Source organism: Tursiops truncatus, chromosome 7 (assembly GCF_011762595.2).
Source record: "Tursiops truncatus isolate mTurTru1 chromosome 7, mTurTru1.mat.Y, whole genome shotgun sequence".
NCBI lineage: Eukaryota > Metazoa > Chordata > Mammalia > Artiodactyla > Delphinidae > Tursiops > Tursiops truncatus.
This window is the reverse complement of record NC_047040.1, coordinates 60,303,048-60,329,614: the sequence shown is the minus strand read 5'-3', so window position 1 is coordinate 60,329,614 and position 26,567 is coordinate 60,303,048. Positions and strand designations below refer to the sequence as shown.

At 39.0% G+C, this 26,567-nt stretch overlaps 1 protein-coding gene across 4 annotated transcripts in view; it reads left to right on the top strand.

Annotated features, from left to right (window-relative positions):
• METAP1D (methionyl aminopeptidase type 1D, mitochondrial) overlaps positions 1–25,790 on the top strand; it is a 78,699-nt gene extending 52,909 nt beyond the window's left edge. Inside the window, exons 2-10 of one of the 4 annotated variants that reach the window (XM_019923141.3) lie at positions 8,168–8,325; positions 10,121–10,270; positions 11,674–11,822; positions 12,376–12,418; positions 15,679–15,842; positions 22,777–22,874; positions 24,193–24,240; positions 25,137–25,215; positions 25,347–25,790. In XM_019923141.3, coding sequence (XP_019778700.3) covers positions 8,168–8,325; positions 10,121–10,270; positions 11,674–11,822; positions 12,376–12,418; positions 15,679–15,842; positions 22,777–22,874; positions 24,193–24,240; positions 25,137–25,215; positions 25,347–25,425 — 968 coding nt within the window. In that variant the 3' untranslated portion in view covers positions 25,426–25,790. Of the gene's footprint in view, positions 1–8,167; positions 8,326–10,120; positions 10,687–11,673; positions 11,823–12,375; positions 12,419–15,678; positions 15,843–18,471; positions 19,757–22,776; positions 22,875–24,192; positions 24,241–25,136; positions 25,216–25,346 lie in introns of those variants that run through there. The other 3 variants (XM_073807576.1, XM_019923144.2, XM_073807577.1) reach the window with 3 other exon arrangements.
• Positions 25,791–26,567: the final 777 nt, after the last annotated feature.

The window sequence follows — 26,567 nt, the reverse complement described above, 5'->3', positions numbered from 1 at the left end:
AAAAAAAGGGTTTTTTTACAGGTTTGTGAAACAGATCCACTCTTCTCCTTGTAATGGCATCTTAGCTTGAAATCCAGGAAGTAATGGTGTATGGTGTCCATATCCATGATTTTCTGAATTGGAGAAAGAGTGTGGAAAGCATCTGGGGAAAAGGAGGCTCTTTACCAGCTTGTTTCCTGTAAGCTCAATTGGAAGACCTTGTCCGTGCAAATAGATTTCAAAATAGAGCCTGCCCTTTGACTGTCTCCATAATTACATGGCTTGCTCTGTATTTTATTTGGCAGTCAGAGCAGTTAACCCCTGGAAGGAAGGGGCTGATGGCATGGGCAGCTTAGCTCCCCAGACATGTCCGTGGGAATGAATAAAGCACTGTTTGGAGAAGCTCATAGCTAAAAGCACACCAGAACTCAACCAAAACTTTTAAAAAACAAGTTTAATAATGTCTGTTATGATTGGTTTAAAAACTTACTTTGTCCTTATTGTGTAGATTATAGAGAGGTATTAATTGTTTTTTAAAAAATGGGAGTTGGGGGAGCTCCTTGTTGCTTTGATGTAATCAACATCTGTCAACAGAATGAATTTGCTTTTGTTTAGTTCCAAGGGCCCTTGTCCTTAAGCTTTGCCCAATCAGTATCTGCTTCAGCCTGGGGCATTCCTCTAGCCTTTTTGGGTTTTTTCCCTTCTTTTTCTTCTTCTTCTTCTTCAACAGATGCACAGGTTATTTCTTGTGAAATGTGAGCTTCTCTTCTGCGTTATAGTCTCCTTGATATGGGAAGGAACTTTCTTTCTCATTTACTCTTAAAACATGTACCTCTTACTACTAGATTATAAAAATCAATGGGAGTTACAGAGAGTGAGGCAGACTATTTAATTTTCCTTTCACGACATTTGTGCAAGTTATCAAACCTATCAAGCGGACAGTCAATGTTTTAGGTCAGGAAATATGAGACATGGCTGCACTCGCCGTGCTGTAAGAGCCTGTACTCCTACCCTGGGTAATTGGTTGGAGTTCATGAACTGTGATCTTTCTGTGGTTCTAAATCAGCACCTTGAAAATGTATTTCTGTGGTACAGTCCCTCCTGAGCCTACTGTAGGAAGCAATATTTCTAAACAGTTAAAAATATCTTGAATTGCTGTCACAAGTTGCTTTTTTTTAGAGTTAATGTATTATTTTAGCAAATCCTTTGATTTAAAATTAAAATCATCAATGAGTGTAAGAGCCATATTTGAAAATGAATTAGCAAAACGTTGTTTTCTCTTAGTAATCATAAATCATTTAAATCTGGCAGGCATTCCTCCCTTCATCCAAAATAATTGCCTCCATTTGTAAAATCAATTAGATGTTGATATGCTATAAATAATAGTTTTGTTACTAGACTTTGACATTTGCTGATCATTACGAAAAAATACATTCAGCAAGACATTTTACAGGGTGTCTTTTAAATTACATATTATCTCTGGTTGACATTGTTGGCTAACGTAAAGTGATACGGGCTACTTTATTGTGTTGCTTTCTACCCAGATACTTGAAGCCTCTGAAACATACCGTAACTGAGGATTGATGGCACTCTGGAGGGTGAAAGTGCTTGCCTGGAAACGTACAGTGAAACATAGAGGTGTTGGTAGCCCACACTTGAGTACAAATGTACTTTGTTCAGTTTTACAACTGCTTAAGATAATAAGCATTAATAGGCATTTTAAATGTCTCTTTGGAAGTTCATTCAGAACTCTCTCTTAAAAATACTTGTTGACCAAAAGAAAACTTGCATTTCCGAGGGTAAAATCGGCTTAATTAAGGGTCATTAGTAGAGGTGCACATAAAAACCCAGGGCTCAGTGGGTGAAATGGAAGCTTTTCATTATGTGGTATAGAATGCACGCGCAGATAACAATTAAAATGAACCCTGAGTAAGAGGCCAGTGAATATAGGGCATGTCATGTGCAGCAATATTAGTTATTTTAAATGCATTCTTCCCCCATCATACTTGAATTCTGTAGTCCCACCTTTCAGACTTAATCTGTAAAGGGAAATAAAATGCAGCTTTTAGAAATTGATGTTATTACCGAATATGAAAATATTTAAAACTGTAACCTAGATTTACATTTCAAATACAAATTTAGAATATGAAAAATGTGCTGCAGGATCCAAGGGTCATATAGCAATTTCAATAGACATTCAGGCCGCACAGCGTGCTCCTCCGTGGAAGGAAAGAAGCAGTTGCTTATAATTTTTGACATTCAGCTCAAACTAGGAGCTAATAGAATTTTTATGACACTGAAAATAAATTCTTGTTATTACCTGTGATAACAGTAAGTATTCTAGTATTCATAACTAATAATGTATAGATTTACTGCCTAAGGAAACCCTATATAGAGTTTCTGTTACATAATTGACAGTAACAACACTTGCTATGATCATGTCTTTTAAGATCAAATTAGTCCAAAGCAGCTCCTTGCTGATCTGGGGCTCTCCTCTTCTGAGGTTTCTGATGATTTCCTACTGGCATCTCCTAAACTTCAGATTAGTCAACTTAACCCTTGTTTCCTAAAAATAGCTTTAACAAAAGAGGGTTTGCTGTGAGTCCTGGGTAAATGATGATGCCCAGAAGACCGAGGGGCCAGTCCCGAGGCTGATGGAAACCTGCCTGGTGTCCCTGCCTCTGATGATGGACATCATCAAATTAGCTGTGTAACACTGACAGTAGCAAGTTGGAAGTTACATGTAGTTATTAGAAGGTATCAGCAGTTCTTCTATTTAGTTATTTTTTAAATTGAAATATAACAGATGTATAACATATGTGTTCATTTTGGATGTACAAAGCAGTGCTTTTACAAAGAAAGGAAATATATAGGAAATTCAACAAACCTTTTCTAGACTGATCTATAGCAGATAATGTAGTTTGTGACCCTGAGTATAATTGGGATGGGGGATTTTAATTTTACTCCCTCTGCATTTAAAAAATTTGTTAATTGCTATTTATGAATTACACTATGATAAGCAAAGTTGAGGATCTCCCCCCGCATTTTTTGTCATGTTAATTGGAGAGCCATTATCTTCTAAAGGCACATATTGATGTAAGACCATTTCTTCATTTCACCTGTGAAAACACTAAATTGTTGGTTTTTTTTTTCTGGTTTGTAATGAATAGTTAGTAGAATAAACACGGTATGGTACCTTATTATCCTGTTACTTTGTGACAACATTTATAGGGTGTCTTTTATCAGATTGAAAGAAAAGATTTTGCTTCCAATAAAAATGTATCTTATGGAAGTGGAGTTGCTGAGAACACTGCAAAACCATAATTGTCAACAGATTGGATATGTTCAGGCTGTGTTCCCAATGTTTAAGTCATGTGTGGAGGTGCTTGCCTCTTTCTGGCAGTGAGCCTGTTATTTAGCAGAACGGTATGTTGGCGACACTGTTCATTCTAGAAGTGAATGTCTGAGAAGCCTCATTCAGATCTCCTAGTAGAGACCTGATGACTTCATGCGTTGAGTTTAAGAACATTGGAAAGATTCCCCCTGTAATGACTGTGTACTTGAACTTGATAATACTGATAAAGATGACCTCTCTTTCATGTTATCAGCTGCATTGAAAAAAATCTACATGAGTCCTAAAATTGATCAGACTCTACATCGTCCCATTGCCTGGGACATAGCATGACAGTCAGAAGCTGCTGAATGAAGGCACACATTGTCAGAGCTAAAAGAGACCTCAGGGACTTCCCTGGTGGCGCAGTGGTTAAGAATCCGCCTGCCAATACAGGGGATGGGTTCGAGCCCTGGTCCGGGAAGATCCCACATGCCGCGGAGCAACTAAGCCCGTGCACCACAACTACTGAGCCTGCACTCTAGAGCCCACGAGGCACAACTACTGAAGCCCGTGTGCCTAGAGCCGGTGCTCCCAACAAGAGAAGCCACCGCAATGAGAAGCCCGCACACCACAACCAAGAGTAGCCCCAGCTCATTGCAACTAGAGAAAGCCCGTGCGCAGCAACGAAGACCCAACGCAGCCAAAATAAATAAATAAATTTTTATTAAAAAAAATAGACCTCAAAGATTATGAAGTTCACTCCCTCATTTTACTAAACCTTCTGTAGCAGTTGATAGTGTCTGTGAAGTGCTCAGCACAGAGCTTGGCACCAGTAGGCTCTCAGCCAGTGTTCACTGCTGTTGTTACTGCCCGAGGTCACACAGTTAGCTCCTGGCAGGACCAGGAGCAGAACCTCTAGCTCCAATGCGGTGTCATTCGGGCCCATTTTTCATCAGGAATATCACCATCTGTTATAATCAAATGTATTTGTTTGCTTCTTGTCTGTGTCGCACCACGGAATATGAGCTCCCTGAGGCAGGGACTTTGTCACCTGGTTCACCTCGTGTCCAAAGCATGGCATGTAGGAGGAGCTCAGTAAGTAATTGTCAAATAAAAGAATAAGTAAATTTCAAGGCCCACAGATAAACATGTTGAGTGTTGAGAAGGGAAAGGAAAAGACATTAACATTTTTGGGGTGGCTACTTTTTAATTTTTTTATTTTTTTGGCCACACCACATGTCTTGCAGGATCTCAGTTCCCCGACCAGGGATTGAACCCAGGCCATGGCAGTGAAAGCCTGGAATCCTAACCACTAGGCCACAAGGGAACTCCCCCATAGAGTGCCTACTTTTAAAAGATGGTTTAGGGATATGTGTTATCTCAACTAATGTTCACAACAACCTGGTGGTGAGGAAAGCACTACTATTCCCATGTAATGGTGAAGAAATGGGGCTCAGAAGTTTTGGTAATTCAGATCTGACTTCAAAGCTCATGTTATTTTCACTACCACAATGCCTCCCAGTTAAATCAGTTCTAAGACTTTTCATGAAAAATACCTTCATTCTGAATGTTGGCTGGTTCCATGATGTTTATTTTTTTTTCATGATTCAAAAAAAATTTCTTTGAAATTGAATCCCTGAAAAAACACATGCTATAGCAAAGCATACCAGCTACTAGAGCCCGTGCACACTGTTGAAAGGCAGCGTGGAGCGGCAGACACAGCCCTGGATTCAGACTTCGAGGACTCTAGCTGGGGCCACCAGAGGTGTGAGCCTTTGTTCCTCATCCATAAACTAGTGACATCAACAGCTGCCCGCCTCCCTAACAGCACTGGTAAGACTTAATGTGTGTGGAGCACCTAGCACTGTGCTTAATTAAAGAAACTGGCCATTAAGTGTTAACCACTATTATTGTTTTCTATTTCTATTAGTGTTATCGTTATTAATAGTCATCATAATACATGCTTTTCTCAGAAGGGAAACACTTGGGAGCTTGTCTTTGGTCCTACCTAGGGATGCAGTTAGGGAGCCCAGAATCATGGATTGATTCCACCTGAGCCTTTCCTTGGCTTTAACTGGGACCCAGATTTTTCCATTCTGTGTCCACAGACTGCCCAGCCAAACCTCTACAGCATGTATTTGGTCAGCAAAGGGAGTTTGGCTTGAGAAAGAGGATGGATTAGGTCAACCCATCACCACTTTTGCAAAAAAAAAATAATAATAGTGGTAACTTTTACTAGTTTTGTGAGGCCTTTTACATTTTCAGAGTGTGTCCTTGTGTGTTGTTAGCTCATCTTTTTCTCACGCATGAGAGAGCAGTATACTTCATGAAGGCAACTGGACCTGCTTTTCCGCAGCTTTGGCACTCTGGCAGAGTTACTTACCTTTGTGTGCTTCCGTATCTTCAACTGTGGAATGAGTAATAACAGTTTACAGTTTACAGCGTTCTCAGGAAGATTAATGAGCTACCACATGTAAAGGGCCTAGCATAGTAATTGACGCACAATAAGTTCTCAGTATTAGAAGCTATAGTGAAGCCCAGGGTTTCTTTCTCATTTTACTTTTCAAGTATTCTTGAAGGAACTACCATTTTGGGGGGCATCTACTAAAGGCAGGGCACTTTCACAGACTTTATTCCAATTAATTCTCACTTGAGACTCAAAACAAGACACTTGCTCAGGGCCACACATCTACCAAGTAGTAGAGCTGAGACAGAAGTCCAGGCTTCTGCTTTCCGACCATCTGCTTTTACTAGGAAACTACCCTGCCCCTCATAGACAATTAACATCCTGGGGCTGGTGGTGTTGTCTTTAGGGAAATGTTGTACTTTACAAGCTTTAGGGAATATGTACCTGCCTCTATCAAGCAACTTTTTTTTTTTTTAAAGAAGTGATATTACTGGCAGCATTTTGTCTGGTATTTGGAATTGTTTAAAATAATACCTGAAACACCTCTGTAAGTTTGATTCAACAATGTTACTTTCAGCTTTCTGGAAGAACATAATTGAGTGAAACTTAGGACACTGAATCAATGACTTTAGGGGTTTGTTTGCTTCTGCGCCTTTTTCCCATTTTTCCTTTCTCCCACTTAGAGATCTTGAGTTTTGGGGCTAATACTCACCTGCAATTTGTGTTTCCATTATGTTTCACAGCTGAAAGATTACTCTAGGCCAGTAATTCTCAAACTTTAGTGTGCATGAGAATCACTCTGGTGAGGGATTGTTAAAACACAGATTGCTGACCACATCCCAGAGTCTGAGTCAGTAAATTGAGGAGGGGCCCAAGAATTTGCATCTTTTCCCCATGTGATACTAATATGCTGGTCCGGGTACCACATTTCGAGAACCAGTGCTCTAGACCGGAAGTCGACAAAATTCTTCTCTAAGGGGCAGGTAGTAAATATCTTAGGCTTTGTGAGCCATATGTTCTCTGTCACAACTACTCAACTCTGCCACTGTCGCTCAAAAGCAGCCATGGCTAATTGTAAGTGAATGAGTGTAGCTATGTTCCAATAAACCTTTATCTATGGGCACTGAAATTTGAATATTGTATAATTTCACATTACAAAATATGATTTTTTTCAACCATTTATAAATATAAAAATCACTTTCAGGTTGGGGCTATATAAAAATAGGCAGCAGGGCAGATTTGCCCTTTGGGCTGTAGTTTGCCAACCCCTGACATGCAATTATGGCATGTTGGGGATTTTTAAAACTATTGTTTTAATTATAAAAGTAATGCAAGTGAATGTTTTTAAAAGTCAATCAGTATAGAAGAAAACAGAAGGAATCGGTAAGTCTTCCTCCCCACCCCAGCCCCAATCAGATACCCCAGAAATAACCACTGTTGCTGAATATCAATTTTCAGAAATTTTATAGGCATATACAAGCCTGTATAAATGTATAAGTTCTTTTTACATGAGCTTTTTACATAAGCTCCGTTTAATGAACTTCTAATATGTACGGCTCAGCATTTGCTATTTTCCTAACAATATATTGTGACCTCTTTCAATGTCAATACATAGAGATGATTTAGCTTATTCTCTTTAATACCTCTATAGTTTTCTGTTGTATAGATTTACCATAATATATTTAACCAGTCCCCTACGATTGGACACTTGGATTATTTCCCATTTTTTTCTACCACAAACAGTGCTACAGTTCATCTTCAAACATCCATCATTGCATACAGTAGAGTCCTAGGAGATGAATTGCTGAGTCAAAGGATGTGTGCATTTAAAATTTTGATAGATATTTCTAAATTCCTGTTGTGGGTACTTTAGGACCCTACATTCGTTTTCTTTCAGGGTTACACCCTACAGTTTTGCTATTTAGTCTTTATCTGACTCGAGCATTCATTACAATGAATTTCAGTATAATGCCTCGCTGCACATGAACTTAACACAGAGTAGTAATCCTATCGAGGGCAAAAAGTGCAGCTGGTAATTTGTCCAGGAGTCGTGAAAGGAAAATGGCTTTAAAGAACATAAAGCCACCCAAACAGTGCCCTGAATCTAGGGTCATCCTGGACATGGCTGCTTTTAAGGTACCACAGCAGAAATTGCTCTTTTTATAGACCTGGTGTTTAGCAGATGTTTCTATATGTTTCTTACCCACTAGAATAGAGTTTTCCATTGTCAAACATTTATGTAAACATACTATTAGCTAATAAATATGCTTTGCTACTATTGTACTAGAACTCAGAATACCACTGCTTTCCTTTCTATTTGGAGCTTTTTCTTTTTTGAGCCAATAAAGGATTATAATAATGATCTAATAGACAACAATGCAACATCTTAAAATGTAGCACTAAGTAGTTTTTTTTTTTACTTAAGATATGTCTATTTCTGCTTCTAGGTTGTCACAGGATTTTCTCTTCATCACTCAATCATATCTACTTACACAAGCAGTCAAGCAGTCAACAAAGAAGAAATTTCTTTTTCCGAAGACAAAGAGAGATTTCACACAGTATAGTTTTGCCGGCTGCAGTTTCTTCAGCTCATCCAGTCCCTAAGGTACTGTATTGCCTATTATTTTTTTGCTGCTTTTTCCGGCCAAGATAAAGGTTAACTGCAGAAGCAATCAAGTGTTTTTGCACCTTTGATTTCTGAGGTGTTTGAATTATAATTTTTTAACTTGGTCTGTGATTTAAAACTGTGGTCTGGGAAGTTTTAACATCCTGCAGTTCTATAATATTCATTTTTTAAAATAAAGCACTGAGCTTATAACTGCTTAATTCACTTAGAATTCAAGTTTCTATCATTAAAATTTCCATATTAAATTTCTACCATGAAGATAAGATTATAGACAATCTGTCCATTTTTCTAAAATGCAATGTAAAGGAGGTGTGGGGATCGTTTAGGAAGAACGAGAATAGGTGAAAGAAATAATAGATTTGTCACAAAAGTCACCTGCTTTCCCTCTTTTTCTGTTTTTTTGTTGTTTTTTTTTTTTTTTTTTTGCAGTAAACCCACATTAAGTATATCATACTCCCTGAAGGTGAGTGCCCCATTTTTGTGACAAGGGCTGACAAGACAGGCCACCAGAGCCAGAGTATGTTTCTGGTATTTCTTTAGTAGAAAAGAAAAAAGAAGTCTCCAGAGAGGTGAATGTATTGTTTTAGAATTTCAGTGACAAGCCAACAGCCCTTCTGCCTGTGGTTGTAACCTGGCCAGATTGCAAAGAGAGAGGAGGCGGGGCTGTGGGAGACCGGGTGTGCTTTGTGGGTGCTGGTGGTAAAGCTGTAGCAGAGAAGATGCTCACCCCGAGCTCGGCTGCTGCAGCCCAAGCAATGGTGTTACTTGTGTCAGAAAGGCCCATCTGAACACAAGAACAAGTGAAGGTCCTTAAATCCTGCATGATGCAGTTCCCAAAGTGCAGAGCCCTAACCTCAGACCTTCCAGAGATGCTGTGATGTCCATTGAATAGCGTTATCTCTCTCAGCTTCCTGTCCCCAACTGCTGTGTAGCCTTACTGGGTACTGCTCAACAAAACTTATGTAGCAGTTGCCATAAATAGTTTGTAAAGAGCTGTGCAAAACCTTGGGACTGAAAGGAGCTCTGTGTGTAAGGTAGTATTTATTTTCTGAATACTGCCCACGGATTTAAGTTCGTGGTGGAGAATGTTCTCCAAGGGTGATCAGAGTTGAACATTTTGAGTTTTAGAGGAGGGGGGAGTTTGTTTGTTTTTGACAAATGATGGAAGTGTTCAAAGTATTTTTTATGTACTTGAAAAAAAAAGAAAGGAAAAGGAAAGAGAGCTGTTTCATTTTGTCCTCTAGTTCCTTCTTAGTTTGGGTACAGTTGCAAAGTGTAAGAGAAGTGCATATGTAATAGGCATCCGTGAACTTGACAGTCAGCCTTTTACATATATTCATTGGGAGAGGGTGTTGTGAGCTATCCTTTGCATAAATTTATCTTTGTGTCGAGGAGATGAAAGTGCTCTTAATTAACCATTTGGCAATTGGGAAGCTTGGTGCTATTTGTTATCAATGGCAATAGGCTTCTAACGGGGTTGGAGAAGGAAGAAAACTCCTGTTTGTTTTGACCAGAAGTCTCCTTCAGTCCAGTGTGACTCAAAGCACAGAAAGGTTAACAGACCATCCAGAGGCAGCACTAACAGGCCATGTTAAGTTCAAAAGGGCAGGGGAAGGAACTGGGGGCAGCCTGGAGGGTCTGTTGTGCTGGCTTCAGAGGTCGGTGCTCCGGCAGGAAGGGCAGAGCTCCATGAAGCAGGAGGCTGTGTCCGAAAAAATGATCCCATTGTCATGCACTGGGTTCTGATCTTCGTTTTCAATCCTTTTTCCTCAAGCACATAAAGAAGCCAGACTATGTGACGACAGGCATTGTACCCGACTGGGGAGACAGCATAGAAGTTAAGAATGAAGATCAGATTCAAGGGCTTCGTCAGGCTTGTCAGCTGGCCCGCCATGTCCTCCTCCTGGCCGGGAAGAGTTTAAAGGTGGCGTCTCACCAAGCCTCGGAAGACTTACATAAGGGGCAACAAACCCTGCTCCCCTTTTTTCCCTTTCCCTTTAACTCTTCTTTTGTACACATCTCATTTGTTAAAATTAAGTAAAGCCTTGGGATAGGGGAAAGGGATCGTATTATTTCTGTGTTTATTCAAGAGATAATTGAAAATACAAATTTGATGTTAAGTAGCAGAATTCTGGAGATACTTGGAGCACAATCGGCCTATCCAAGTTGATCCATGGCAGATGGCTTTGACTTTTCCCCTCTTACTCCTGCCTGTAGTTTCTGCTTTTATTCCCCACATTATTTCCGTGTGCCTGAAGAGTTGCTTTGCCTCATCCTTTGTCTCTTATTTTCTTACATTGGCTCTGCAAAGAAAGACAGACCACATACACTAAGCTATAGGTAATTCAGCAATGTAATTGTGTACAACTATCTTACTACAAGATTTAGGTCTTTTGGAATAATCTGAAACTGAATCTGAATCCTGCTATGTAAGGATCATAAAAGAAAATACTGTAGTTTCCAAAAGGTGGGCAGAATTTAGGAAGTGAGACTCAAAGATGAAACACTTAGTGTATCATTTGTGTAATAGACTTGTGATAGCAACACAGCTAACCATAATGTGAATATAAAATAACATAAAGAAAACTCTTGAAGAAATACTTTTTAATAAAAGATTTTGTTTTAGAATTTGCTCATGATTTATGAATTTGTGGAGATAGTCCTCCTGTGCCCACAAAACTTGATTTCAGTTTTCTTCTAGTTTGGGAGCAATTGGATACCTTCTAGTAAGGGAAAAATATTTTTTTAAAACACATTGATTTGTTTAGGCATGAAAGAAATCAAGATTAGTGAACCTGAATCTCTACAAAATGTATCAGACTTAGTTTTTTAAATGATGATCCGTAACCTCCATGCCATTATGGCGAAACCCATGTAATGTTTCGCTGAGATAAAAAGGTGTGGTTTGACCTACTTTTCAAGCTTTGTCATCTAAATTGAAGATCCTTTTGAGAATTTATATGCTTTGGTTAGCCCAGGGCACTAACCATTGAAGAAGAGGAAGGAATTGCCTCAGAACATATTTTTTAAACCTTCAGGCTAAAACGGAGTCATGTCATTTAATGACTCACAAGTGATTGAAAGGATCTTAGATTTTAAAATGTCCATTTCCTAATAGTCCATAACACCATCATATACCCAAACAGTTGTCAGAAAGGCACAATAGGATTTTAAGGTTAATCATAATTAATTAAAATGTTGTACCACAAGTTTATCACAGTAAATTTATACAGCCTCATCTGGAAGTGCTGTAGCTATAGGCATAGTCAATAAATACAGGAAGTATCTTCAACTGTCGCTCCACAATTTCTTTATTTAATATTCTAGGTTGACATGACAACTGAAGAGATAGATGCTCTTGTTCATCAGGAAATCATCAGTCATGATGCCTATCCCTCACCTCTAGGCTATGGAGGTTTTCCAAAATCTGTTTGTACCTCTGTAAACAACGTGCTTTGTCATGGTATTCCTGACAGGTATTCATTGCTTAATAACATATTGTTCCTTTGGAAACTAAAACATGAAACTAAGATCTATAACATATGTTGAAAGACACTATAGTTTAATTGAAACCTACCTGCAAACTTTTGAAGCTGATTATGGTAGAGCAACAATTTTGAAGTATTTTGCTTCTAAATGGACATAATACCACCATTTAATGTTTGTTAAAGCAATATGTAATACAAAAAAAGTGGCTGTGCATTAAGTATTTCTTTTACCATCTTAGATTTTTAACCATCCACTATTGCTTTGGCTCTTTGTAAAATTAAGGTAACTATTAAGTAAATTTGTTGAGAATAAGTAGATTTTTTACCAGTGGCAATACATGCTCATTTAGGTATTTCTAGTAAAAATTGATGTGACTAACATAAATTAAAGATTAAATATAGTTATTCCATTCATTCCTTCTCCACTCAGAATTATCACCGCAACTCATTAGGCTTGCGATAGTGGTCATTAGATATTTATTTTTATATTCCTTTTATTGGGATCTGTCTGTCACCATTTTTTTTCCTGTTTATGTTTCAGTCGACCTCTTCAGGATGGAGATATTATCAACATTGATGTCACGGTGAGTAAATCATATAAAAAAATAGTCTTTGATCAACTTCAGAATTGCCGGTAGCAACAAGAAGAAGAGTGGATTGAAAATGTGAACTGCACCGATGGAAGTGCTGTTTACTTCTAGACCCAGACACAAGCAGCTGGTTTCCTTTTTTGTCTTTAACTCTGTGTTTATTCCAAGTAAACCCAGGCCTGACTTGAATTTAGGGCTGGAATCAGATGCACTGAGATCAATGTTGGCCTAAGTGAAATGTCAACCCAATCCTGCTATGTGTCATGTTTTTGAGAAGGTGTAATTGTTATTGATCCACTGTGTAGTTAATGCAGAGCCCACAGCACTGGGCAGCTGCTGAAGCTAGATATGTATGAGATGAGCTAACGCGAAGAAAGCCAGCATTTTTCCTTCACTCTGCCAAGATTGATCTTCCTCTTCCTGCTGATTTTGAGTGGGGCCTGTCATTATCTTACTCTGTCATTAGGCGCTACATTGGCCTGTGTGTGTCAGTCTATTTGGACAGCAACTCTTTTGCTAGCAGTGTTCCGTAGATTTATTAAAATCCCTGAAGGTAACGTTGTATTCCATTTCTGGTGTAGAGAGCCTTGAACTCAAAGCGTACAAGCAGAGTGCTTTTCTCTCTGAACTTCAGTTTTCACCAAATGGTTAACAGCCTTCCTTTTAAATAACAGCCCCAAGTAATTCAACACAGGAACTTCAAACTGTACAAGCTCTAACCTTTTCTAATTTCCCTAGCCTTCCACTATTCTCAGACTTGGGTTATTTGTGCTTTGGCAGTTCGTTTTACTAAAAAAATTTGTAATAGTACCTTTGGATTATGGAGATGGTAAATAAATTCTATACATCTGATGATTAATAAATACATTTTAAATAAATAAATATAAATTAAACATCTGATGAGAACTAGTTGAGATAGCATTCAAGGAGTACAGTTTCTATTAATGAGGAAATATTCTTAATAAGAGTGATTTCATCTCCAGACCATGAACCTTAGGTGGGAGTGGGAATGCGGTGGAGATTGGCATCCAGTAGTTTAGTTCAGTCCAATATTTAGTTGTTTAAATTAATTCAGCTTTTTTTCTTCATATCAGTGTGTCTTAGGATATAGCCAAATATTCTTTTATTGCTGATGCTCTTTCCTGTATCATTTTGTCCTACTTAGAATACTTGAACATTTGTTCTACATATATTGTTGCTATCTTTCCAACTCAGAATATGTAGAAGGAAGTATTTTATGAAGTGTACCTGAAATGAAGTATTTTTCATGATGCACTTTTCTTTTGGCTTGTACCTGATTTGGGGGCTCTTCATTTATTATCTCACCTAATCACCCCCTAATAAAATATTGCTTCTTTGAATGAAATCAGCATACTCTTCCTTCCTGTTTCCAATGTGTCCAAAGAGAATAGTCCATGCCTTTTCTAAGTTTCCTGAAGACTTTCAATAAACAAGTCCATTTTTAACATTAAAATGGTCAAAGTGAAATATTTTCAAGTGTCTAGAAATGTGAAGGGACCAAGAAAACATACAGGTCAGTATCTTAAATTATATTTCTTATGAAATATTTTATTAAGTGAAAGACTCCATTATTAGATCCTATACTTTTATCAGAAAATACTCATTGCATTTTGTAATTGTTTACATTAGTATATATCACAAGAAGATAACTTCTTTCCCCCTTGAAAGTTGAATGTTTAAAAAAAGATAATGTGATACCCATATTAGTTGCTCAATAAATATTTGTTAAATAAATGAAGTATAAAACAAGAATAGTTTGTGGGTAAAAACAGTAATTATAGATAACTGCCACAGACTTTCAAAAGTATTATTTCATATATATTGAATCTTTCAAGTAGTCATTTTACAGGCTAGCAAAAAGTAATATGAAAAGGCAAATAAATATTTTTTAAAATAGATTTTTACTTAAATAGCAACTATACAAACATTCAGAGTTACAATTTTGTTTTAATAATTACTCTTTATTAGTAAATGTTATATACTTGTGTATCAAATCAAAACTTGTACTCTCTTGGATTACAAATGGGAATAAATATATAAAACATTGTTTTATTGCAAGGTAATTTGATGTAGTAGCGAAAACACTTGATTAGAAGCCAATAATCCATCATATTAACCTGGTTCTACCTCTGTATTCTGCCACTAACCTTAGACAAGTTACTTGTCTGTGCCTCAGTTTCCTGACTTTTAAAGTGAGGATAAAATAAAGACTTCTCCTGCCTCCCTCACAGAGGATACAAGAGTATATTTTTTAAGCAGAAGAGTATACATATTAATTTGGTATTAAAGCAGAAAGCTCAGATAAATCTCTTTTTTATTACAGTTTTGCATTCTATTTCATGAGAAAGAGAAATGTGAACAATAATTACATAGGACAAGTTTATGCAAAATAGCAAATTCCATGCTATATCAAAGGATCAATATTCAACCAGTCTCCTCTGACTTCTATAGTTATTACAGTGTTTGGTAATTATTGATTTTTATAATGAATCTGGTGTCTTTCAAGATCCTACAGGGCCTTCTGAGTCATTGAAGACAGATAAAATGCTATTTTCTGTAATTTTATTCTTAAGCCTGTTTTGTTACATTCTGATTCTTTAAAAATCCATGTATAGTGTTTTCTGTTAACATTCTGCTATCTGGAACATTTGATTAAGATTCCACTTCCAGACAGGATTCTTCTATAACATTTTTCATTCCGATATTGAGCCACTTCAGTTCTTGGAACTGAATTCTCCTTCTGTCTGTTATAACACCAACATGTCTATCTTATTTCTTTTTGCCATTATCTATCACTTCCAAGTGTGGGACTGGTAAATAAAAGATAAGTATCTTTATGACACTGAAGAAACTTTTCACGTGTTAAATACTTCTGGATTCTCTAAACCTATTGTAGTAATTGTGGGTCAGTGTCTTTGGTCACTATTTCTGCATATATAATTTTGTCTCAGAAATAAAATGAGGACTCAAAATGTTAAAGAACATTGTTAATCCTAATGCTGAAATAGCCATACTAGTCACAAATTTATTTTAAAATCTTGCAATATCATTGCGTGTCTTCCTCTTCGTAATTTCTGTAAGGCTATTTCTTCTTTTTTTGTAGGTAAACTTGACAGTAATTCTGGAAGGGTGAAACACATGAATCTACTAAATACATAAATGAATGCAATGTAGACTTTAGGAGAGTAGATTTTTAAACAAGGACATATTTTTAAATTTCTGCCTGTGTTTAGGTTTACTACAATGGCTACCATGGAGACACCTCTGAAACATTTTTGGTGGGCAATGTGGATGAATGTGGTAAAAAGTTAGTGGAGGTTGCCAGGAGGTGTAGAGACGAAGCAATTGCTGCTTGCAGAGCGGGGGCTCCCTTCTCTGTAATTGGAAACACAATCAGGTAAGCCTTACACTGACAAGTAAAGGGAGGGTTGGCAAATGGTACAAAGGTTATTGGTGGCTTGGTATAAAGTTGATGACATGTTTTACTATTCAGAACCATCATTTCAGTCTGATATCAGTATGTGAACTGCCAGGCTGCTGTGTTGTTCCCTGAGTTTAAAAAAAAAAAATTTTTTTTTAAGTGAATTATATCAGGTCAGCAAAGAAACTTATAGAACCGGCAAGCAATATTTATGTGACCGCTTTACTTTTAGCTTGACATGTTGGTCTGTAGTGTTCCTATATTCAAAATCACACCAAACGTGGAAGGAGTAACTAAGAAGGGGTAAGTATCCCAACTCTTGGACAGTGAGACAGGAGAGAAGCTAGATTTTATAAAGGCATGAAGTGAAACATATTCCTGTGATAGAAAGATAAAAAGCATTATTAGCTCAAGCAAGCCTTACCTTTCAAATTGGTGGATTAACAAACAGCCTGAAAAGGTGATCTTTTTTTTTTTTTGGTCTGGTTCATTTTTCCTATAAACCATTGTTTACTTTCCACACAGGCTTCTATGCTTGCTTTTTGAGAGTGTGTGTATTTTCCGAATTCAAGACTTTTCTTTGTAATCCGTTACCTACTTTAGATCTCTTTTTCTTCCCCATAACTGTTTTGAAGTAGACATACAGAATATGTGTTTTCATTTAACAGTAACATATTTTGTTAAAGATGATCACATCAGTACCTTTTAAAGTACTGTTCTCATTAATATGAACCATTGAATACTTCCCATTTGTCTGAAGGATGGAAGGCTTAGTCACCTTGAAAAGATGCTGCCTTTTTTCTTTGTAAGCCTTCAAACACTTTAAGAAAAAAGGCAGTAAAATATAAGTTAAATGCATTTATGGCTTTAAAAATATTGTAACAGTGATTCAGTGTCTGAATCAAACTTTAGTAAAATCTCTTTGGGTTATATGCGAGAAGCTTTTATTGAAGACTTTGAACAAAATTGTGTTTTTGACAGTTTTAAATTATAGGCTAACTAGCCTGGGAAAAAAGGATAGTGTCTCTCTGTTCTTTCATAGGAAATGTTGAATCAGACCCCTACTGAGAAAAGAAATTTAATGCATATCTCACTATCTTACTGTCCATGAATATAATAGAAATGAATTCAAAATGCAGTTTTATTTTTGCAAATGGGATGAGTCGATAGATGTACCTCATATTTTTGAACACCTAGGGTTCAACAAATTTACTGGTGGTGCTCTTGCATTTTAACAAAATTTATTCTTCAGTAGAAGGGGGCAGAGAACACTAGATTCTTATTCAAGCATTCTATCGAGCTCTGCATTCATGGCTGTGTCTAAAGGGCATGTCAGCCTTTGATTCTCTCTGAGAGGTAATTATCCTTTTCCTGTCACGGAACAACAAATGATAGCTAACTACAGAGGCACATTTGCAGTAGTCACATTCATCAACTGCAGGAAAAAAAATTCAATTTAATTGTGCAACACAGCTGCACATGGGCTTTTGAGCATTTCTGTTGTTCTCCCTGTCTCGCTATTCCTCCCTCCAGATCTATTTTTTAAACTTTTTTTCTGGTTATTTTTTCCCCTTTTTTGTCTCTTCTTCCATTTTTACTCTCTGTACTTTCTTGTTAAAGTAATTTTCCTTTGTGGCTCTCATTCTTTTTTCCCCATTGAAGGCTATGAATGTAGAAAATTATCACAATTACTCATATAATTGAGCCTCTTTGTAGCAAGTGCAACTCCAGTAGCCTTTCTCCATCATGAAAATGGTTTCATTATAGGGTTTTTCATATTCTCTGACACCATCTACACAGAGGAACAGGCGTGCAGATGAGATGTACTAGGAACAGGCTAGATCAGTAAGGTCACAGTAGGAATAATTAGCTCTGCTATGGAAAGAGCATCTAGGCCTTTTACTGCTACATAAATGTACTGTCCGTGGCTTTTAGTCACAAAAAAACTTACTAACAAATGGAGCTCCCGCCTACTACTTTGAAAAAAAGATTTGTATCAACACTACAATTTTCCATCATTAAGACTAATAACACAGAGCCTAGTATACATCAAGGGGAATAAAAAGAAAAATCTCACATTCAAGTGGCGGCTGGGTGCTGACCTTTGTTCCCTTTTTTTGTGTACGACTTAACTCTTTACAAAAAAGAGCCACACGCCACACCAACATGCAGGTGAACTCCAGCTAGTACTAGCAAAGCATAGCATTCAGTCGGAAAATCTGATAAATCTCCGTGCAGGATAATGCATTTCATTACATATTCACTACATTAATTCTAGCTACATAAAAAAAAGAAGAAGAAGAAGAGTAAAATTGAAAGTGACATTGGATTTTAGCTATCTGGATACAAAGGTCAGTTTTCGCAGAGGATGAATTTGCATGTACAAGCTCCTTTGAAAACCAGATCAGTCCCGACGACTGCACTTACGAAACTATGTGAAAAATAACAGACAATGAACTTTTTCCTTTACCCTAATGCATTTCATTATTTAGATGGTCTACGTCTGCCACTGAGGAGGAAACTGGCCCCACTTCTAACAAATGTTTGTTCTGATGTGTTAAGGCAATGTTTCTGGACATCTATTATTTCGCCTTTTCTCATTCAGGCAAAATCTCAAGGGAGTAAATAAACAAACAGTCTCCACCTTTAAGCCAAAAATACTCGGAATCATTACAGACCGAAAGTTGACAAACATCTTTCAACTCAGCCTCGTTTATTTTAAGATACTCACCATCTTTTGCATAGCCTCCCTCTACTGATACACCATGAAAAGCACATTCAAGCATCTTTCAGTAGTAGTATGTCACCAAAAACCTGGTGATCTTTATAGGAAATTTTGAAATTTTCTGAAACCTAAAGGATAGGATGGTATCTCTGAAGAAGTATTGGCTAAAAGACTTTAATGAAAAGAGTTCTCTGTGTGCCCTTCTGCTTCGTGAGGGACAGCTAGTGATCTTTAGGTTACAGTGTTACTATACTCACTGGACTTGCATTTGCTTTAAAATATTTCTAAATTTGTATTTTTGTAATTACCTCTAGATGATATGAGCTGTACATGTGAAGATACTGTGAATGTGTAGATTCATGCATCACAAATATGTGACAGCTCAATCAAAAATAATTTAAACTTATACTTGTAAATGTCATGATGAAAGTATCAATGAATGGTTTTTAATGTTTAATTCATAAGTATATGTTTTGATATTAATTTAGAAGAATATAAAGCAGATTTTTAAAAATCTCTTTCTATTAGATTATGCACATTTAAACAATAAGTGGCTCAGGCAAAATAAGTCATTTTAATGTCATCTGTGATGGATTTTTCTTGACAGCTACTGTAAATTACAATTACACTGCTTCTCTCTGCACATGAAAGTAAGCATTGCAATAAATTATCTTTTATTTCCATCCATCATGTCTGCTTTTCAGAAACAGAAAACCTCAAATAAAAGTTCAGCACTATTGTAAGAAAAATACAGTAATTTGTGATCCAGTTTGAAACAAAAAAATGTACCACTCTTTTAGAAAACAGTTGTTGGCTTTCAAAAATATTACTAATTGTACTTAAACATTCCTTGTCATTAAAGGGAATCCTTGAATTTGTGCATTCCTGCATTCAAAACTACTGCTTAAAATAAAAATCTGGAAAGAGTAAAGTAAAATTCCATAACTTAGAAAGTCAGGTGCCATTTGAGATCCTTTAATTAGAGATGTGACCATTTGGAAATCAGTGCTGTTTATAGGGTTCATGAGAAAATGGTAATAAAACAATTTTCATGTGCATTTTTATTTCTTTAGAAGAGTATGTACTTAAATATAATACTCCTCTGCCCTCTTGGGGAATGTATTTTTAGTCATAAAATGTAGTTTAAGTTTATCAAGGATTTTAATTTATCTAGACAAAACTTCAATTGAGGAAAACTATCTCATGAAAGGGAATTAAATTAAGAGAATGATCACAAGATGAAATTCCTTTAGAGAGATTTTTCTTTCAACTCTAAACCGTACCTGAAACATGAACTGTAATAATACAGTATAATTTTCAGGTAAGTTCATAAACTACTTTTATACATCTCCTTCCTCCTCTCCCTGCCTCTCCTCCCCAAATATTCCATCTGAAGGGCTTCAAATCATAGATGTACTCAGGCTCAGGTGAGTGGCTGTCTTAGAAATTTTTTAATTAGAGAAAATCAGAACAGAAGAGCTAATACCAGGAGCGTTCTTTTGGTAGATTTTAACAAAAAGAAGGCAGATTTCATCTGTGAAATGTCCAAGGCAGGAAGACCCTCATGCTCAGAAATGGGTCATGACCCTCGATGGCTGGCGTTGGGGAGCAGTTGTGTACTTCTTGGGCACCCCTGCCCACCCAACAGCTTCCATTTCCCCCAACACACCAGTCACGAGAAGCACGTGTACTCCACTTTCCCATGCCACAGCTAGGGATCCTAGCCACTTGATTCCATGTTAGAGTGGAATTTTCTACTACAACTTGCTTGGATTACCTCCACAAAGTTAGATTTAAACCCTAGAATCAGGTACATAATCTTGTGCTTCCCTTATATTCCAAAATAGAAGAACAGTATATAGTAGAATAGTAGAAGGGGTACGCTTTTCAACAGTAATTAGAAATATTAATGAGATTTTCTTCCATTCAGTCCCAGGAAGTATGCGTTAAAAAGCGAACTACCAATCCAAAAGGAGAATACCCTAAAAAGCAGACAGGCGTGTTTACTTAGTTCGTGAGAATCAAGCACTGAGATGGGTGCTCAACCAAGGAACTGAGGGAAATTTGTCCTGTTCTTTTCCTCTTCCCACACAGCTGTGAAATCCTCTGACCTTTGCATCCATGGCACATACATTCTATTATCCTCCTAATACCAGAAGTTCCAGCAGGATCCAGGCAGTAAATTGTTGTAGAATGCACTCAGATATCTTTAGCCACCTAGTAATTGCACAGCTTCTTTTATGAAGAGGAATGAGAGGCATGGGGGAGGGGGGAGGGACCCCAGGTGTGTTTTCAGAGTGGGCTTTCTTCCTCTCCTCTCATCGGAAATTAAAATGAAGATTGCCATTGTAACACACATTTATGACGTAGCTGTGATGCCTGCCAATCAGTTAGAGCCTTAAAACAAAAACAACAACAAAAAACTAGTTTGGTTTTTTTAAGAAAAGAAAATAGAACAGTTTATAATGAATCTTCTTAGAATTATTGAGGTTTGTTGGGACATAGATAACATAATTTACAGGTTTAGATAGAACCCATTCTTGTAAAAAAAAAAATACTAGATCAGTTTATCTTACTAAATAATCTCTCTTCCACCCTCTATCCACTCTCCATCCTGAGTTTCTATTCAGAAATTGTGTGGTACAAATAGGAACATCTTGGAAAAGTTGTAATACCTCCTGTCCAAAGTGCAAAGACACACAGAAATAAGTATAACCATAAAGAACAACTTAAGAGATAAAAGCATTCAGTTACCATTCCTCTCTACACATGCATAGCTCACCTATTTCTGCACTGTTACATGGAAATTAAATCTGAATGAGAGGCTGCCCACCTGCTATTTATAGTGACATCCTGGCCTAAGTGAAGACATTTTACAGGTCCGGAGATGAAGGTTAAAAATGTATACAGAAAAGTATATTGACAGGAATGCTCATATAGATGCTGGCTAAACGCCTTTGAGTTCATGTTAAACTAAACCAAAGGGCTGTTGGAACCTCTAGTTTGGGATCTAAGAACTTTGGTTTTGTTAAGAATTTGAACAGTGGGCCTGTAAATCCCAGTCCATTATTATGGTTAGGGTTAAGGCACTTTGCCCTTCATTCACATGAAAATATAGATTGTTCATGATATGTATGTTCTTGTCTTTCTGGTGCTCCCAGAAATGAACATGTTCACCTGATGGCAAAAACGACTTCTTAACCTTGTAGGTGAAGATTTTAGGGTTGGATTGTAAGATTTCACTTATATGGGATAGACAGAACCCAAAAGATTTGCATGTAGAAGTAACTAATGAAGCATTAAGAATTAAGAATCACAATACTAGCTTCACTTAAGCATCGTAGCGATTAAAAAGCATTTTTTATGAATTTTGTTAATGGTGTAAGTCTTTAGTAGAAATCCCAAATAATCACAAAGTTTTGGAGTGTTTCAAGAATACTGACGAAGTAGATGTGACCTTTTGTGTGAGTGTGTCTGTTTGTAAAATGTTTAATGTTCTGAATTATAGAAGTAGGAAGTCACATTTCAGATTGTAATTTTTTTGTCTGGTTCCCAAATCAGTGGTAATTTGCACAGCCTTTTTGTGAAACTCCATACAAATCAGGCAGATTTTTATGACCTGCATTACCTGTACATGTATCTTGGTTATATTGAGCTATATATGTGTGCTTGCACACTCATCATCTAAAAGTGGCCTTGTTTGAATGCTGTACTAAAGTAAATGAAGCAGGGCTCCCTGGTGGCGCAGTGGTTGAGAGTCTGCCTGCCGATGCAGGGGACACGGGTTCATGTCCCGGTCCGGGAGGATCCCACATGCCGTGGAGTGGCTGGGCCCGTGAGCCATGGCCACTGAGCCTGTGCGTCCGGAGCCTGTGCTCCACAGCAGGAGAGGCCACAGCGGTGAGAGGCCCGCATACTGCAAAAAGAAAATAATAATAAAGTAAATGAAGCAAATTACTGTGTTAGATACATACCTTTTTTTTCTTCATTTATCCAGAGGGAGTTGTTACAAGCTATGACAAAAATTTAAAAATTTTCCAGAATAATGAAAACAAGTTGTTACTATCCTAAATATAACTTAGTTTTTTCTTTTTCAGAGAATATTTTGAAGTGACTTTGTCTTATCTGTGTATGCACTTAAAATGATCCAATTTAATTAAGTATTTTGTTTGGTTACTTTTAAAGCCAGATAACTCATCAGAATGGTTTGCAAGTCTGTCCACATTTTGTGGGACATGGGATAGGATCTTACTTTCATGGACATCCAGAAATTTGGCATCATGGTAAGAAAGTTAGTTTGGGAGCTGCTTATCGAATGTAATCAGGATAAAGCAGTTTTGCTCCTGAATCCCTTGCTGCAATTTTTAATCCACAATGTCATCCTTTCCTATGAGTGTGTGGGTGGGAATGGGGGGGTCCTACCTAATCGTAACCAGCACATTACTATGTTATTGAATTAGAGCCCAGCCGTTTCAGTCCCAAAATAAGGTTTGTTTTGCGTTTTGTCTCCTGAAGGGTGATGGCTGGAAGGCACGAGGGATATTTGTCTAGAAAAAGTTACTGAAAACAAAACACCACAGCATCAATGTCCCAGCAGCATACACATATGACTGTTTTCTGTTTTTCTTTTTCTGCCCCCTTCTCAAACCGCTGACTGTTGTGGTTAAACTTCATTACATCCTACACAGCGTTGACAGCTGATGTATTTAGCAGCGTGTACTCTTAGTGATTTCTAGATTATACCCACCCTGTGTTCTTTCCCCAGAATCTCCTGTTTTTCCCTGCCTGGATGTGTACCCTACAGTGAGAAAGCAAGGGTGGGCCAGAAAGGGTGGGGTATTTGGGTTAGGGTAGGAAGCAGTTCTATGGAGTGCCCCCAAGGGGGGTGCATACCTGGACAGGGACCAAAGGAAAGTTGGCCCTAGAGCCTTGACCTGTGTGCTTGCGGTGGGAGCAGCCCCTGGAGGAACTACTGGCTGGAATCCATCCCCTGGAAGATCCCTAGAGACTCAGCAAGTCAGAACTCCCTTTGGGCCAAAGAGCTCCACCAGAGGCAGCTCATAAGAGGCCCAGGCTGGAGTGCAGAAAGGGCCTCTCAGGCATGTGCCTACCCAGCGCCAACACCTGGAAATATTTCAAGTCACCCCTGTTCTTGCCTTCTACCAACCTGCCTTCCCTTTGACTCAGTTCCCAAGATGTCTTACTCTTTGGGTTGGAGGTGTGGAGGGCAAGGTCCAGGACCCAGTGCAGCCAGGAGACCTCAGAGCAAGTGGCCAGGGGACAGTGGAGAGGGGGTGCCCAACAGGTGTCTCAAGCACCCAGGCTGATTTTGCTTAGCCTTGGTGCACCCGTCCTAGGGACCCTGACCCCAAGCTCAGAAAATGCAAAGACTGAGGCCTAGGAGCCCTGTGCTTATTAACCCATGGGTGGTAGCTACCGCCCAGGATTCTAGAAACCTCCACCCTTTCTTCCTAAAAGAAAAAATAAATAAGATAACCATGTTTTTTGAGTAGCCTAACCCCTCTAATTCCATTTCTCTCTGTCCTCTCCATTTCCCATTCCTGCTCCCCACACCCATTGTTTTCTGTTTCTGTTTTACAGCGAATGACAGCGATCTACGCATGGAGGAGGGCATGGCATTCACCGTAGGTCAGTGCTGAGCTCCTCTTCAGAGAGCAGTGGATCCCTCGCGGAAGCAGCGGCGCTGGCCTAGGCCAGGCAGTCCAGTTGAAGGGCTAATAAAGCCAATCAGCATAATTAAATAATTCAGATGCATAGTAAATCTGATTAAATAATATCCTCGAGCCCCATCTTCCTAAATCAGATACTTACCAACACATTTAGGAGACGGCAGCCGTCCAACCTTTTAATTCTGTTACCAGTGTAATGTGGTGTTTGGGTTTTTTGTGTTGTTTTGTGGGGTGTTTTTGTTTTTGTTTTTCATTAACACCCAGTAACTAGAGGCATTTATGTCCCTTGCTCCCTGTTGGCTAGTGACATACTCTCTGGTAACCCATTCCTGGCTGATCATGTGAGTGGTGTCACCACCAAATTCCAATCACCTAAGACCCTGAAGGCATCATATTTCTGACTGTGGGGCTTAATGGAGAAGCAATTAGAGTGAAATAAGAAAATTGTTATTTGCTGATTAATGAACATTTTGAGCATGTTTTAAAAATTCAAATATTTTTAAAAACTGACTGGTATTCATGAGAGGGACTGGTGTTTGGGTGGTTATTATCCACAGGGTCCTAATTAAGGCTTGATTAAAATGCCCTTTTTTCCTCTAAAAAGAATTACGAACTAGGCAACTTCATAACATTTTTGAATGCCATAGCGTTTCCTCTTCCTACTGTTTGGTTTGTAGCATACTATGTAAGCAACATCAATTATCAGCGCTTGCGAGATGACAACATGAGCCCGTGGGGGGAAGCACTTGGAGGGAGGGGGGAGAACCTTTTTATTCTCTTTTTTGATAATCAGCCGAAACAATGTTTAACAAGAATCTGATTAGATCACTGCAGTAAATATGTTCCCTCTTACAGAGCCAATTATAACCGAGGGATCCCCTGAATTTAAAGTGCTGGAGGATGCATGGACTGTGGTCTCCTTGGACAATCAAAGGTGTTTGCTTTCTGCCCGGTTTGTTTTAAATTGTATAGAAAGGGAAGGTTCGTCCGACGACGAGGGCGAGCTGCTACTCCCCGCCCCGCAGGCGCTTGAGCGCTTGCTGATCGCTGCCTTGTGTGTTTCAGGTCGGCCCAGTTCGAGCACACAGTTCTCATCACGTCGGGGGGCGCGCAGATCCTGACCAAACTGCCCCACGAGGCCTGAGGATCCACCCAAAGGTCGCAGAGACCCGGCGCCTTTTTTCTGAAATTGCTGAAATCCAGCTGGAGAACTTTGAGAAGAAACAGGCTAACGGCAGGTCTCACAGTAACCTACCTAGCACCTAGTAGCGCCTTGGGAAAACGCGGTGGGGATTGGTGGCCGTTGAGAGCTCAGATCCGAGGCCCCGATGTGGCCGTGCGGCTTCGGAAAGACGGGTCCTGGCGCCGGGCTCTGCTTCCCAACGCGGGAAACGCATCTGGAAGGGAGCGGGGACGCCCTCATTTGGAAGACGAGGGATTCCTAGAAATGCATAGCTTTCTCTTTCCCTTGTCTTGACTGCCCGAATAAAAAGCTTTCACCTCCTAAAACCGCTGTGTCTTGTGCTCTTTCGTCTCTGAAGGTTACTAGGGTAAGAGGGTAGGTGGTTAATTTTTGAGTCTCTGAACTTTTAACACGCGCGCGCAGAAAGAAGAGCCCGAGCCTAGCTGTTAGGAATTTTTTTTAAGTCTCTTTCTTCCCCACTTTTGGACCCCCCCCCCCCCCCCCGCCACTGGCCAGCCCTGAGGGAGCTCGCGGGGCCAGCTGCCCCCAGCCCTTCCGGTTCTTTCCCCTTCATAGCTGCTTCGCGATGAAAAGATTAGCCCGCCAGTGGAGGAGTTAGCTACAAATATTTCCTTGCCACTGGACCCTGGGCCTGGCCCTTCTGCAGGGGTTATCACTCCCCAAACTTGACTTTCCTGGTCCCGTGCGGCTCCTCTTCCCTGGCCTTCAACCCGCACCGCGCGCCCATCCCAAAGGTTAAATTTGAGAGACCCTCCCTCCGACACACGAAGGCAAGCTGGACCGTTTGTCGCCCTAGGAATTGGAGCATCGGTCCCACCCGCCCAGATGTGGGCGGTGTCTGGCGGGTCTCCTACCTAAATTGATCTCTTCCAATACTGGCCCTCTTCAGACCCGCGCTAATGCGCTGGAGACCCAGAGCATCCCTGCAAGAGGAGTCACGGGAACTTTTGACGGCAAGGGCCTAGTTAGTCGGGATTGAAGCTGGCGAGTTTAACCCTGATTCAGCCTGCCAGCAGCTCCACCTGCTTCAGAAGCAGGAAATCCAAGAGTCCACATTCTGCGTCCCCCAAGGCTCATTACCG